The sequence below is a fragment of the Carettochelys insculpta genome, chromosome 5 (genome assembly GCF_033958435.1).
Source record: "Carettochelys insculpta isolate YL-2023 chromosome 5, ASM3395843v1, whole genome shotgun sequence".
NCBI lineage: Eukaryota > Metazoa > Chordata > Testudines > Carettochelyidae > Carettochelys > Carettochelys insculpta.
The window spans coordinates 130,070,156-130,085,844 of NC_134141.1; the positions used below are offsets into that span (position 1 = coordinate 130,070,156).

A 15,689-nucleotide genomic window follows, 5' to 3' on the forward strand; every position below is an offset into this window, starting at 1 on the left:
TCTATGTTTCTAACAATCGAATCACCCACTACTAACACCTGCCTTTTCCTAACAACTGGCATTCCCTTCCTCGGAGAGGTATCCTCAGTGAGAGAGGATACGGTAGCATCCTTTGGAAGGAGGGTCCCAACTATAGGATGGTTTCCCTGAGCTTCCAATGGCTGCTCTCTTCCCCTGAACCTGTCATCCTCCTTAAGAGCACTGGGGCTCTCAGACTGGAGGTGAAACAGTACTACAGTGTCCTGGAAAGCCTCGTCCACATACCTCTCTGCCTCCCTGAGCTCTTCTAGTTCAGCCACCCTAGCCTCCAAAGCCCAAACTCGGTCTCTGAGGGTCAGGAGCTCCTTGCAACAAGTGCACACATATGCCACCCACCCACAGGGGAGGTAGTCCTATATGTTACACGCTATGCAGTAAACAGGATAGCCCCCACTCTGCTGCTGGGCTTCTGCCTGCATTTTCTCTATTGAATAATCTGAGTATAAATGGGGGTTTTATTTAAAGGCTTGGGATATACATTATATGTCAGAAGGAAATGACACTCTCTAACCTCCCCTCTAAAAACTCCCTCCTGTTTGCAACTGCCCTGTTCACAAGCTCCCTGGTTGCTATCTAGCAGGGTTTATAAAGCTCTGACCTTTCTGATAGCCCCACCCTCTGGCTACAGCTCAACCAATGAGCAGAGAGTTTTAGATTTCAGTCCCAACTATGACTCTCAGCTTCCACCTGCCACTCTGATCACATGGTCTTGCAAACAAACACACAGCTCAGCACTCAAAAACCTCCAAACAAACAAGCCCAGAACCCTCAAGCACAAAACACCCACATGCTCCAGACAGCCACTTACCTCAAGGTGCTGGAAATTGCCCCTCCTTCATCAGGAGAGCCCCTCTCAAAACTCCCTCCTGTTTGCAACTGCCCTGTTCACAAGCTCATACATATAAAAAATCGGAGATACACGTCTCCTAGAACTGGAAGAGACCTTGGGAGGCCTTCTAGTCCAGTCCTCTGCCCTTTTGGCAGGACCAAGCACCATCCCTGACAGTTATTTGCCCCAGTCCTTAAATGGCCTCCTCACAGATTGAGCTTACAACTGTGTGTTTAGGAGGCTAATGCTCAAACCACGGAGCTATCCCTCCCCCCAAACCTATTTGTCTCAGTTCCCTAAGCGGTCCCCTCAAGGACTGAGGTCACAAACCTGGGTGTTGCCAGCCACTGCTCAAACCACTAAGCTATCTCTCACGCAGCAGGTCCTCAAGGAACTCATATTCAAACACTTGGAAGAGAGGAAGGTGATCAGAAATAATCAACATGGATTCACCAAGGCCAAGTCATGACCGACCAATCTCATTCCCTTCTATGATGAGATAATTGTTTCTGTGGATTTGGAGAAAGCGGTGGCTGTGTTATGCCTTGATATGGTCTTTAGATATGCTTTAGATAGATAAGCTTTAGATATGGTCTCCCACAGTATTCTTGCCAGCAAGAAATCTGGCTTGCATGAATGGCTTATAAGGTGGATAGAGAGCTGGCTAGATACCCAGGCTCAGCAGGTAGTGGTCAATGGCTGAATGTCTAGTTAGTAGCCCGTAACAGAGTGTCCCAGAGGTTGATCATGAGGCTGGTTTTACTCAACATCTTCATTTATGGTTTGGATAATTACATGGATTGCACCCTCACCAAGATCACTCATGACACTAGGCTGGGGGTTAAGATAGACATTGTGACTGGTAGGTACAGTGTCCAGACTGACCTAGACAAATCAGAGGATTGGGGAAAAAATAAATCTGGTTAAGGGTCAACAAGGACACATGCACAGTCCTGAATTTCATAGGGAACAATTCCATGCACTACTACCGGTTGGAGACTGACTGGCTAATTGGCAGTTACGCAGAAAAGGATTTGAGAATAAAATGACAAAAAAGCTGGACATGAGTGAACAGTGTGCCCTTGTTGCATATTGGGCTGCATTAGTAGCAGCATTGCTAGCATATGGAAGGAAGTGTTTAATCCCTTTTACACAGCACTAGTCAGGCCCCAGCTGGAGTACTGCATCCACTTTTGGGACTCCCACTACTGAAAAGCTGTAGACAAACTGAAGTGACTCCAATAGAAGGTAATGAAAATGATTAGAGGGGTCAAACTCATGACTTATGAGGAGAGATTGAAGAAACTGGGTTTATATAGACTGCAGAAGAGAAGAGTGAGGGAGAATTTGATAGCAGCCTTCAACCACTTGAAAGAAAGTTCCGAAGAGGATGGAGTGATGTTGTTCTTCGTGATGGCAGTTGACAAAACAAGAATCAAGGGTCTCTAGTTGTAGGGAAGAGGTTGGATATTAGGAAAAACTATTTCACTAGAAATGTGTTGATGCGCTGGAAGGGGTTACCTCGGGAGATGGTGGAATCTCCATCCTTACAAGTTTTTAAGGCCAGGCTTGAATTAGTTTGGCTTTTCCTGCTTTGAGTAGAGGATTGGACTGGATAACTTTCTGAAGTCTCTTCCAACCTTAATATTTTATGATTCTGTGTTCAGATAGACAGAATGGAAACATGAATAAAGGCTGAAGGAACAGAGTATGTTTAATTTGATTGGGGGAAAATAGGAAGTTAAGGGCACATATGATAGCAGTCTTCAAATTCTTGAAAGTCTTCTGTTAAAAAAAAAAAGATGGAGGCAAGTTGTTCTCTCTTATAACACAGGGCAGGATTGTGTTTAAGAGGCAATGGGTTCAAAATCCAGCATAGCAGATTTAGAGTAAATCTCAGGAAAAACTTCCGAATGGTAGGACAATGGAACAGACTGCCTTGGGAAGTTGTGGAAGCTTCTTCACTTGAAGTTTTCAAAAGGATACTAGCTAGGATGAATTAGGTGAGTGGTGGGCAACCTGTGGCTGGTGGGCTGCATGCAGCTCAGTGGGACTCCACCTGCAGCCCATGGATCCCTTTTGCACAGTGGGGCACTGGAGCCCCACACTTCCTACTCTCCCTCCAAGCACTTGCAGAACACCATGAATTACCTGATTCACACCACATCCCCGCTACTCCCTCTCTCTCCTAGAGCTGGAATACTGCAAACCAGCTGTTCAAGACGTGTGTAGGCCACGGACGGAACCCCAGTGGACAGAAGGCTATTGTGGCTAAGATGAAGGAGGGCCCCTCAGGCCTCCCACTGACTCTTGGTTGCCAATTGCTGGTTCAGATGCACCAAATCCTGCATCTTTGCAGATCAAGTGACCATTACCCTAACCCTATGATCAATAAATAAAAATACTTTTCTTCTTGGCAGTCACTTGATAACAAGTAGGATGTCTTCATGTCATCCTCCTATTTGTGAGTCCTTTGATAGCAGATCACCCCAATTGCAGCTGCAGATCTTATCACAGAAGAGGCAGGTGTTAGCACCTGTTGTAGGGGCACATGGTAGTTTTTGACACTTTTCTTCTTCCTTGCCTCACCTCATCTACACTGCAGCAGGACCTCTCAAATTGCACCACCCCCTCATGAATTACCATCCTCCACTGGGGACAGGCTTGGGCAAGGTTCTTCCAAGTGTCAACGCTGATGCTGCACTTTTTTTCCACGTGTGCCTTCAGCATGTCCTTATATTGTTTCTGCTGGCCCTCAACATGCCTCTGCCCTTCCTCCAATTCAGAAAACAATCTGTTTTGGGAGGTACTGATCAGACATCTGAACCACGTGACCAGTCCAGTGAAGTTGCTGATGAACAATAATGGCTTCGATGCTAACCATGTTCGACTCTTCCAGGACACTGGTGTTCATGTGCCTATCCTCCCAAGAGATATTTAGGAGTCTCCTGAGGCAATGTTGATTATATTGTTCAGGTGCCTATATATGTTGTCCGGGTTTCACATCCATACAGTAGCACTGGACCAGCCGCTGCATTGCAGTAAAATGCTTTTACTGTGTTGTTTAAGGTAACTTGCCCTTATTAACTTACTCGCTATGAAATGTAAGCTAAATATTTCCTCTCATAATTTAAATATGAATAGAACTATAGTAAATAAAACAATGTTTCACATTACTCTGGCTTTTTCAGGTAATGTTGATTGTTAATTTGGCTTCTGATCCACCAAGGTCTAAGCATCACTCTCTACTCTTACCAATGACAGTCAGTGTGCCCAAACTGCCTTTCTGTTTGGAACATGAATGCCAATCCCACCCCCATTATTATGTTTAATTGTGGAATTAATCTCCTCTATGTGACATTTTGATTTGTTTCTAAAACAAGCTAGCCTAAAGATGAAAAAGACGGTAAGAGTTTACAGAACTAAGAGGCTGCATACTGATTATTTCAATTTCTAATAAAGTGCAAGAATACCTTGTATATGAAAAGCTAGTCAATCACCCATTGCACAATTGCATAGAACACTATAAATCTGAGCATTGAGCCATCACGTTAGGGAACAGAAACATGCACCCGTGAGAGAGGGAGGTGACATCCAACCAACAAATAACAGAAAAATGGCCATATGGGATCAGACTAATGATCCATTTAGCCCAATGGTTCTCAGTCTTTTCCAGATGGGGACACATTTTGACAATTCAGGAAGATTTGGTGACCCGGGGCAATTAAAAAACGGGGACGGTGGGAGGGAAGCGGTGCCGTAACTAGCTAATTTTGCACCCGAGGCAAGAATGTAATACTGTGCTCCTTCATGTTTATATATTAATAGTTATTCCATAAATAGGGAAAATACATTAATAAAATAACAACACCATTTATTATAGGTTATTATTTTATTATTATACTTAATCTGAATTGTGGTGGGGGAAAGACTCATCCTCAAACTGCTCCCCCGCCAGCCCCGGCTTAAACCCCGCACTCAGAGGCCAGGGGGGTACTCAAAAACAACAAAATGAAAACTGAGAAATCAGCTACATAGAAGAGAAGGGGGTGCAAAAGGGGGAAGAGAGAAGATGAGGGGGGAAATTAATGTCAGAGCCTATTAAGTGGCTCACCTGGGATCACTACAATATGAAAGAAATGGAAGCTGTTTTTGTAACACATAAGACAGGTATTCAACCTTTTTTTTCTACTGGGGGCCACATAGCAACTTTTTAAAATGTTCGAGGGGTTGAACACAAAACAGCCCCAAGCCACCTCCACCCCCACCCCTGCCCCCAGTGTTAGACCCCCCTCAGCAACCCCAAACTGCCCCCCAAGTCTTAGACATCCCTCAGCAGCCCCACACGGCCCCCAGCCTTAGAAACTCCCCCTGCAGCCTCACACTTCACCCAGCCTTAGATCCCCCACAGCCCTAAACTGCCCCAGCCTTAGACATTCCCCCTCCTCTTGCAGCCTCTTCACAGGTGCTGCTAGGCTGGGCAGCTCCATCAGCTCTACTGCTCCCAGCAGGTAACAGTCTTAAAACCAATTAACTCACGTGTTAAGCTTTCAGCACCTAGGCATAAGATAATTGCTATCTCTAGCATGTTGAAAAGTAACAGAGAGATAGCCGTGTTAGTCTATATACTATTAAAATAAAAAAGCAGTCCAGTAGCACTTTAAAGACTAACAAAATGATTTATTAGGTGGTGAGCTTTTGTGGGATAGATCCACTTCCTCAAACCAGTCAACCTTGATAACTATTTTTGGTTCTCTGTGCCTTAAATATTGAGTCTGTTCTGGTATGGCTATGGTCTGAAGAAGTGGGTCTATCCCGTGAAAGCTCACCACCTAATAAATTATTTTGTTAGTCTTTAAAGTTCTACTGGACTGCTTTTTTTATTTTGCTATCTCTAGTGACAGAGACAGGTGCCATCTCCAGCAGCTATCTCTAGTGATAGGTATCTGAGGCAGCAGTGTTAAGAAACTGCAAATGGCTTCTTTAACAGCCACATGCAGTTGGGAGCTGCCCAGCTGGTGACCCTTAACAAATTTAATGGTGACACATAGTTTGGGAATTCCTGGTTTACAGGGAAAACTGGTCACTGGGTGGGATCCATGAGCCTAGAGAGAATCCCCAGGAAGAGTCTAGAGCAGCAGTTCCCAATCTTTTCCAGGTGGGGACCCATTTTGACAATTCAGGAAGACTTGGTGACCCAATGCAATTCAAAAATAGGGGAGGGAGAGGAGGGAGAGCTGTAATTAGCCAGATGATCTAGGGAAGTGATTATTCCCCTTTATTTGGCACTGGTGAGGCTACAACTGGAGTAGTGCATCTAATTGTGACACACACCCTTACAGAAAGGATGTGGTACCACTGGAAAACAAAATGATTAGGAAGTTGGAGCACATGACTTGTGAGGAGAGGTTTATTTATCTACAGACGAGTGAAGGGGAATTTGATATCAGCCTTCACGTACCTGAAGGGGAGTCCTAAAAAGGATGGGGAGAGCTGGTTTCAGTGGTGACAGATAACAGAATGAGGAGCAGTGGTTTCAAGTTGCAGTGGGGGAGGTCTAAACTGGAGACTAGAAAAATCTTTCACTAGGAAGGTGGTGAAGCTAAATCCTGCCTTGACAAAGATCTGGCTGGGATAATTTGGTTGGGATTGTTCCTGCTTTCAGGAGGGAGTTGGACTTGGCAACCTCCCATGGTCTCTTCCAAACCTACAATTCTATGATTGAGCCCTGTTTGTACCAGATTCTGTTAGCAGAGCCTGCCTTTTTCTCTCAGTATAATGTTGCCATATCTAGGCAAAGTCTTGGCCATTGTGCTTAGGCCTTACACCAGGCCTGTAATACACAGCTTTATGTATTAGGTACTCAACTTACTACAGTGGCTCTAGTAAGTACAGGCCCAGTATGAGGCCTTAGGCCTGAACTAAAGTAATGGTCAAGACTTTGCTAACAGAAAGCAAAGTTCAGCTGTGAGCTAAAGGAATGCATTGCTCACAGAAGTTGGCAAGAAGAGGGTTGATGTTGCATAAACATATCTACCTAGCATATTGAAGTATGAACATTGTACCAGAACACCCTACCCTGGAACATTCCACAGAAAAGAAAGACCAGGCCGACCCATCCCAATGACAGGGGCAAAAGGGTAATATGATGGATAGATTTGTTTTGTTTGAACCAACATGTACAAGGTGAGAGGTGGCACCTGACTACGTAGAAGGGTTGTACCTCAATACGTCAGGAGTGATGTGTAAATTGTTTGTACCTGTGTATAAGAATGTACTCCTGGGGTGTGGTCCGGGTCCGGCCGAGGGGGCAGTGGAAAGTCCTGCCACTGACTCAGCCGAGTCCATTGATTGTGGGTGCATATTTGTAGTATGCCCTGACTTAGACTAAGAAGTCTACAGGGAACTACTATTGTGTCCAATACGGCAATAAACCTGGCCGACGTGCCTTTGCACCTTACTAGATTCTGTGGTCATTGGGGGTTCTCTTTGGGTGTGCTGTGTCAGCTATCTGCAGAGCTGGAGCAGCGCACAGAGGGAACACACGCACGCAGCCGAGTGATACCAACACTGGAGAGCAGAGCACCACGCTGGTAGCATCTGACAACAGTGGCCACTAGTGGACATATCAGGGAAGTTACAGTTAGTTTTTGAACCACGTTACAATTATGGCCTTCACAACATCCTCTTGGCAGGGAGTTCCATGGTTTGACAGTGCATTGTGTGAAGATATATTTCCTATTCTTCTGGGAAGCATTAAAAAAGGAATAGATAATAAGACAAAAAGTGTCATATTACCTTTATATAAATCCATGGTATGTCCACATCTGGAATACTGTGTGCAGATGTGGTCGCCGCATCTCAAAAAAGATACATTGGAATTGGAAAAGGTTCAGAAAAAGGCAACAAAAACAATTAAGGGTCTGGAACATCTGCTATATGAGGAGAGATTAATAAGACTGGGACTTTTTAGCTTGGAAAAAAGATGATTGAAGCAGGGGATATGATAGAGGTACATAAAATCATGACTAGTGCAGAGAAAGTAAATAAGGAATTGTTATTTACTCCTTCTCACAACACAAGAACTAGGGGTCACCAAGTGAAATTAATAAGCAGCAGGTTTAAAATAAATAAGAGGAAATATTTTTTCACACAATGCACGGTTAACCGTGGAACTCCCTGCCAGAGAATATTGTGAAGACCAAGACCCTGGCCTCTGTTTGCAAGAGGCTGGAAATGGGCAACAGGGAATTGATCACTTGATGATTACCTGTTCTGATCATTCCCTCTGGGGCAACTGGCATTGGCCACTGTCACAAGACAGGACACTGGACTTGATGGACCTATGGTCTGACCCAGTATGGCTGTTCTTATGTTCTTAAAACCTACTGTCTATTAATTTCTTTAGGTAACCAATTTTTTATTATGTGAAAGAGTAAACACGCCTTGATTTGCCTTCTCCATGAGTCATGATCTAGCCTTCTAGCACATCCCCTCTTAGTCATATCTCTTCCAAGTTGAAAAGTTCCAATTATATTAGTTTCTCCTTGTATGGAAAGTTTTTCCACACACTTAATCCAGCCCATGAAATCTTAAGCTCTAATACAATTGTTAATCTTTAACATGCCATGGAACTCATTGTTTATGCTGAAACAAACATGATTACTCCTCTGAAAAAAAATTTCTCACCCTTCTCAATAACCTTTTTGAGTTCTAATCTTTGATATGGGACTGACCAGTGCAGCAATGGGTGTTACATAGTGGCATATTTATTGTCTTATCTGTTGCAACCATAATGCTTGCTAGCATTGTTAGCGTTTTCTGCCTGCTGCTCTACAATGAGGTGGTGTTTTCAGAGAAACACAGTGACTCCAAGATCTCAGCCTCCATTATTTTGTACGTATAGTTGAGATGTTTTCCCAAGTGCATTGCTTTCCATTTATCAACTCTGAATTGCATTTCCCAGTTTGTGAGATCCCTTTGTAACTTTTCAGTCTGCTCAACTTAATTATCCAGAGTAATTTCATATTGTCTGTAAATTTTGCCATCTAACTCTTTGCTCTTATTCAGATAATTTTATGAATATATTGAACAGAGTTGGTCCGAGTAAAGATCCCGGGCTGGGGACAAACCACTATTTACCTCTCTCCATTCTGAAAAGCATTCAGCAGCATGTTGTATGGACGTAAGACATGGGTAAGAACGAAAGACTTGAAAAGAATATTAGCGTTTGAGAGGAGTTATTATGGAAAGATTCTGAGAATAGGATGGATGCAGAAGGTCACCAATGAGGAATTATATAGAAAGATAGAGCCAAAAGAGAACCTGCTGCAGAAGATTATAAAATGAAACCTACAACTATTTGGGCATATTTGCAGAATGAATAACAAATGAAAAATCAAGACCCTGGTATTCGGCATAATGGACGGTTCGAATAGGAGAGTCGGACCCCACAGAGAATGGAGAGATGATATAGTAGATTGGTGTGGAACTAGTCTACAGAAATTAAGCCACTCCACACTGGACAGGGAAAGATGGAAAGGAATAGTGAGAGAGGCATCAGACACCAACAGGTGCTGAGCCCACAGTTGATGATGATGATTATGAAAAGTGATCATTTATTCCTACATTTTTCCCCTGTCTTTTATCTGATGTTTGATTGATTATCAGAGGACTTTTTCCTTTTATCCTACGATTGCTTATTTTGCCTAAAATGAGGCATCTAATCAAGGGTTTTCTGAAAGTTCAACCACACTATAGCCACTGGATCACACTTGTCCACAATTATGGACTCCCTTAGAAAATTCTAAAAGATTGCTGAAGCATGATTCCTTTTTATAAAACCATGTTGACATTTTCCCCAACAAATTCTGTTTATCAGATAATTCTGTTCTTCATTAGTTGCAACTTGTTTGCCTTGTACCATTAAGATTACTAACCTGTAATTGTCAGGATCACAGCTGGAGCCTTTTTAAAAATTTGCATCCCAGTAGTTATCTTCTTGTCAGCTGGTACAGAAATGGATTTAAATGATAAAATGGATACCTCAGTTATTAGTATCAGAACTCATGGGTGTATGCCATCTGGTCCTGGTACTTCTGACTGTTTATCTATTTATTCCAAAACCTCATCTACTGACATTGTAATCTGGAACAGTTCCTAAAATTTCTCTTCTAAAATGAAGGGCTCATGTGTCAGAATCTCCCTCACATCCTTTGCCATAAAGATTGATACAAAGAATTCATTTAGTTTCTCCACAATAGCCTTGACTTCTCTGGAGTGCTCGTTTAGCATCTTCATTGTCCAATAGCCCCACTAATATTTTCCTGCTTCTGAGTCTAAAAAAAAAATTATTAGTTTTGAGTTTTTTTGCTAGTTGCTCTAACAATTTGCTTTTGCTTTGACCAACTATACTTCTACTCTTGACTAGCCAGAGTTTATGCTCCTATGATCCCCAATAGGATTTGATCTCCAATTTTTTTTAAGGATGGCTTTTTGCCTCTAACGACTTTTAACACTTGTTTAGCTATAGTGGTACTTTTTTAGACTTCATTTTTTAATTTAGGGTATATAATAATTTCAACCTTTATTATGGTGTTTTCAAAACATTTCCATGGAGCATGCAGACTTTTCGTTTTTGTGACCGTACTTTTCAATTTCTATTTAATGAGCTTCTTCATTTTTGCGAAGTTATCATTTCCAAAATTAAATGCTATTGTGATGGGCTTCCTAATTATATTGTGGTCACTATTACTAAGCTATACGACTCTCTGAGACCAGATACCATCCATTGCTTAGTTCTAATCACAAACTGCCTCTTCAGCTAGGTTCCAGGAATAGTTATTCCAAGATTCAGACATTTAGGGTTTCAAGAAATGTTCCTTCTTAAACAAGGAGTCTGGTACAATATTTGCTGTCACACAGACAAACAAAGAAGTTTCCTTTTTGGAAGTGATGCATTTATTTGCAAAGCCTATCAAGGGTCAGATTACTCATCATTTACTCCTCCAATCAGGCTTCCACTTACACCACAAAGAGAACTGGGACTTGAATGAATACTTCCTGCCTAATCCTACAGAACAAGATCAAAATCAAACCCAGATCTCAGGGAGAGGACTAGTCTCAGGAATTTTTAATAGAAACTAGGACACCTGCAAGCATATTTTAGGAAGTGAACACACTGCTCTCACATGAGGAAAGTATTTAAATTTGAAGATCTGATTCTTTCCTGAAGTGGAATCTCCTCCATTTCCCAGTGTATAATTACCCCTTACCCTCTAGTCCCAGAGAGGAAAGAGAATGTTGTATTACACTGCAGTCCCTGAGTGCAGCGAGGTTGGTGCCTTCTCTGGGACCTGGGTAACTCTGGTCTTCAATATGTCTTCACGGTAACCTTTTAAAAGCTGATTGAGTAAGGTCTTTTCATTGTCCCTGCCTACAACTGTGAGTGGTGGGAAAGGATTCCCCTTGTATTCAATCACAGCCATCTTGGCCCGATCCAGGTTTTCTCGATTGGGGATCTGAAGCAGTCGTGTATAGTTCCCAGAATGAGACTGGAAACGTGGTGCCAACAGTTTAAACAGCTTATGGATAAGATCTTTTTCCTAGAAAAGGAAAGAACCAAAGAGAACATATATCCACGTTAGAGCAGGGGTTCTCAAGCTTGAGGGCTGGCACCCATCAAGTCTCCTGAGATTACTACATGAGGGGTTGCAAGCTGTCAACCTACACTCCAAGCTCCACTTTGCCCCCAACATTTACAAGTGTTAACTATAAAAGGGATCATCAGCACAAATGTTCAGGAACCACAGCACTTATCATGAGTCATTTTACTCTCAATGCCCAGCCCTGGGTCTCAACTGGCACCTTACACAATTGTCAGGCCTGCAGCCCCTCTATCCTCCGCAGGTCTGCAAACCTTTCATGGGCACTCAGACTGCCCCTCCCCGAGAACATGACCAAACACTCGGAGCACCACGCCTGCTCCTCCTCCCGTCCACACCCGTTACAAACGCGGTCTCTCGGGGCTCAGGGCCGCTTCCCGCCCTGGCTGAGCTGCTCGACAGCATGCCGCGAGCGCTGCCTGGCTACTCACCGTCAGCCAGAAGTCAGCCATGCGCATGGCCTTCTCGTCCGCGTCTCCCCGCTTGGCGTAGTCGATCAGCTGTAGAAAAGCAAGGCTCGTCAGCCTGGGACTGGACGGTCACCGCCGGACCAGCCCCTTAGCCTCAGCGGCCAAAGACTGAGCCTCGGTCCTGCCTATCAGCCGCATCTAGACCCCCGCGCCCCCCTACCCGCTCCGCGTAGAACTGCATCTCGTCCGCGCGCGCCCAATACGTCTCGATGCGCTCGTGCCGCACTAGCGCAGTCACCAGGTTCCGCAACATGTCGAGGCGCGAGCGCGGCCCGAGCCCGAACCGCCGGTGCACGCGGCCATGGGCGATCGCGGCGGCCACCGACAGTCGCATCCCTCTCTTACTTCCACCGGAAGAGGTGCCTGAGCGAGCGGAACTCTGCAGGTTGGGTTGGGGCGTCACTGGGGCTAGGGGCGGGGCTGGAGGCGGGTAAGGCCGGGTTTGCGGCGTCGCAGCCGCTGTGGAGGCTCGACTTGGAATGCCTAAGCGCCGGTAGAGTAAACGGTTCCCGGCGCCCTGCGGCAGAGTCCGGTCTGCCTGGGGGCGGAGCCATGGGACCGCGCGCTGGGACGTCCCGGAGTGCAGTCTGGGTAAAGCTCCGAGCTACGGCGAGGGGGACCTGGCGTAGGGGGCACCCCGGACCCTACCCCGCCGTTGACAGGAAGGTTCTGAGCGAAAGGGGGCGCTGCCGCTTCTACCTTTCTGCAGCCCCCGGGGGAAGGGCCGCAAAGGCCCCAGCTCGCTCCACTTTTCGTCCCTTCCTCGAGCGACGGGCCGGAGTGAACTGGGACCGTTGCCCGGCTGCGGAGGACTGGGGCGAACCTCCACTGAGGGCATCAGACACCTCCACATTAGAATCTGACAATGGGCCACATCCCCACTGAGTGATCTGAGTAGTTTTTCTTTCTCTTGAGCTATGCTACTGATAATGGGCCATTTCCACCCTGAATGAATAGACCTTGTCAGCCCTCCCTCTTACTGGGACCCCACTCCTTAAATACTCCCCCCGACTCATGCATCTGGTGACGTGCATCTTTGCCCACAAAAGCTTATGCTCCAAAAAGAGTATAAGGAGAAAGGAGCACAACATGGGCAGCTTTTCTGGCTGCTGTTTCTCTCTTAGTTCCCCCACAGCCCTGTTCTGCAGGACAAGCTATAGGTGACACAAGAGGAGGGGGGCAGCAAAAGTCACATGCCCTCAGTGCCACAGGACTTCTTGTGGTTCTTGAAGACACTTCCTAGTCTCCCACCAGCAGCTGGTGAGTCCCTCCCACCTGTGGCACTGAGGGCGTGTGACTTTCGCTGCCCCCCTTCTCTTGTGTCACCTATAGCTTGTCCTGCAGAACAGGGCTGTGGGGTAACTAGGAGAGATGCAGCAGCCAGAAAACCTGCCCATGTTCTGCTCCTTTCTCTATTACCTGCCCCTCCCATTGAGGAAGAGGGTGGAGTCTCAAGATATAGCCCCCTAGGAGTGTCAGCGACAGGGCTGCAACTCTGTTGAAGAGCAGGCAGTCTTTCTGCTCATTTTCCTGTGGACAGGAAAGTAGCTGAACTGCCAGGAGATCCTCCGGCTGTTTTACCACCACTATCACTAGGTCAGGTTGAACCTTATCCATACCCTGCAAGGTGTCTTACCTGACCCTCTAGCTTAGTGTAATTTGCAGATTTGCTGAGGGTGCATCCATTACATCGTCCTGGTAATTAATAAAAATGTTGAATAATACAGGCCTTAGAACTGATTCGTGGGGCACTCCCCTTGAAACTGACTGCCAACCAGACACTGAACCACCTTTGTAGGGTCCAGGCCTCTGTTCCTTCTCAATTAAAGGCCAGACTCATCTCCTTTCCCACCTAGCCAGGTTTTAAAACGAAATAGTAAACAGGTTTTACTCCATATTTTACCATAAAGTTGACAGGCTTCTTAAGTACCACCAGAAATCAAAATGTGAAACTGCAGACGGTTTAATTTGAAATCCAATAATTAAGAACAATTATTTTAAAAACAAAATATAGCAAATGGCATTGACTAATTTCAATTTTTTTCAAAAAGTGTGCTACAGTAGGATGACAAAATAATATAACATGAATAAATCCTACTATCAAAACCACCCTAACAGCATTAAAATAATTTGAATATTGGCCAAATTTGTAGAAAAATGTGCAAACGACATCAAAATTGGTATTGCATGTCAGACATGCCAATCCAGCAAACCTCAGTTTGTGGGGGGAGGTTTAGCTTGGTGGTTTGTACATTGGCCTGCTAAACCCAGGGTTCTGAGCTCAATCTTTGAGGGGGCCATTTATGGATCTGGAGCAAATAAATTAAAAAAAAAATAAAGAAACTGCCAGGGATATTGATAGGTCCTGGTGTAAGGGCAGGGGAGTGGACTCAATGGTCTTTGAAGGTTCCTTCCAGCACTGTGAGATTAGGTGTACTCCATATATCAGTTACAAACTTTGTAGCCCCAGTAACTATGCTGTCACTACAGCATTTCTTTCAGTAAATAAGATTTTTACCAAATATAAATTGTCCTTAAAGTTATCTAACACAATTTTTAATTTTATCATTGCAACATGCCAAGTATGAAAACACATCCCCCCAGAGCAGTGCCACATCTCTCGATTCCTAAACCAAGCGAAAAAGTGATATTATTCTAGAATCCCACACGGTTTATGCAAGTGTCAACCCTCGAGCGAGAAGCTGATGAAAATGTGAGCTTCCTTTCTGATGTCCACATTTTCCAACAGTTCTCCATTGACTTCAGCAGAAGGTGTATGAGATTGTGCCATTGGTGAAGGTTGGTGGAACACTTTAGTCTTTTTGGTGTTCAGTGTGATACTGAGATTCTCATATGCTTCAGCAGAGGCACTTAAGCTAGTCTGAACGGCTGTGGGAGAAAGAGCAGCAACAATTTTGTCATCTGTGTATTGGAGCTCCATGATTGAGGTCAGGGAGGTCTTGCTTTTAGCTTTCAGTCTCCTGGGAGTGAAAAGGTTCTGGTTTATTCTATAGACAATCATCACACCATCTGGAAGCTTGCCATCAATGAGGTCATGGTGATAAAAATGCAGAACAGTGATGGGGCAATGATGCAGCCTTGTTTGACTCTTATTTTGACCTCAAATGGGTTGTTTTGGGATCCATTGTTGTTCAATACTGTGGCCAAGCCTTATATATGAGTTTCATCGAGCTGATCAAAGCATTCTACTCAGTCAGTCTTAGTGCCCAGTGGACCATCCTCTCAAAGCGTGGCTGCCCCAAAAATTTCATTAGAATGCAGTAGAAAAATAGTTAGCATATGCTCACACAGTCTTGTGATGGTTGCTCACTTTCATTAGTCAGCCAAGCTAATGAAATATGAGGATGGATTGGGACCACATTTCTTTCAGCCTGGGCTCAGATACCAGTGGAAATGGCAGATGAACCCAAAGTCTATGGCGGAGCAGCCCTCTTCTTATAGCAGCATTGGGATCAGTGGATTTTGCATCCTATTTGAGAGTGCTTGCAATCTTTTGAAGTGTCTTAATGTTTTCTTAAGTTCATAGAATTCTAGGGCTGGAAGGAACCTCAGGAGGTCATCTAGTCCAACCCCCTGCCTAAAGCAGGATCAACCCCAACTAAATCATCCCAGCCATGACTACATCAAGCTGGGACTTAAAAACCTTCAGGGATGGAGAGTCCAAGA

General features: G+C 44.7%; 1 protein-coding gene across 1 annotated transcript; it reads right to left on the bottom strand.

Moving 5' to 3' along the window:
* Positions 1–5,743: 5,743 nt before the first annotated feature.
* On the bottom strand, positions 5,744–12,511 carry MRPL17 (mitochondrial ribosomal protein L17). Its single transcript, XM_074995952.1, has 3 exons — positions 12,163–12,511; positions 11,964–12,032; positions 5,744–11,472 (listed from the first exon to the last, which is right to left on the bottom strand). The coding sequence occupies exons 1-3, from the start codon at positions 12,334–12,336 to the stop codon at positions 11,176–11,178; spliced, it is 540 nt and encodes a 179-aa protein (XP_074852053.1). The 5' UTR covers positions 12,337–12,511; the 3' UTR covers positions 5,744–11,175.
* Positions 12,512–15,689: the final 3,178 nt, after the last annotated feature.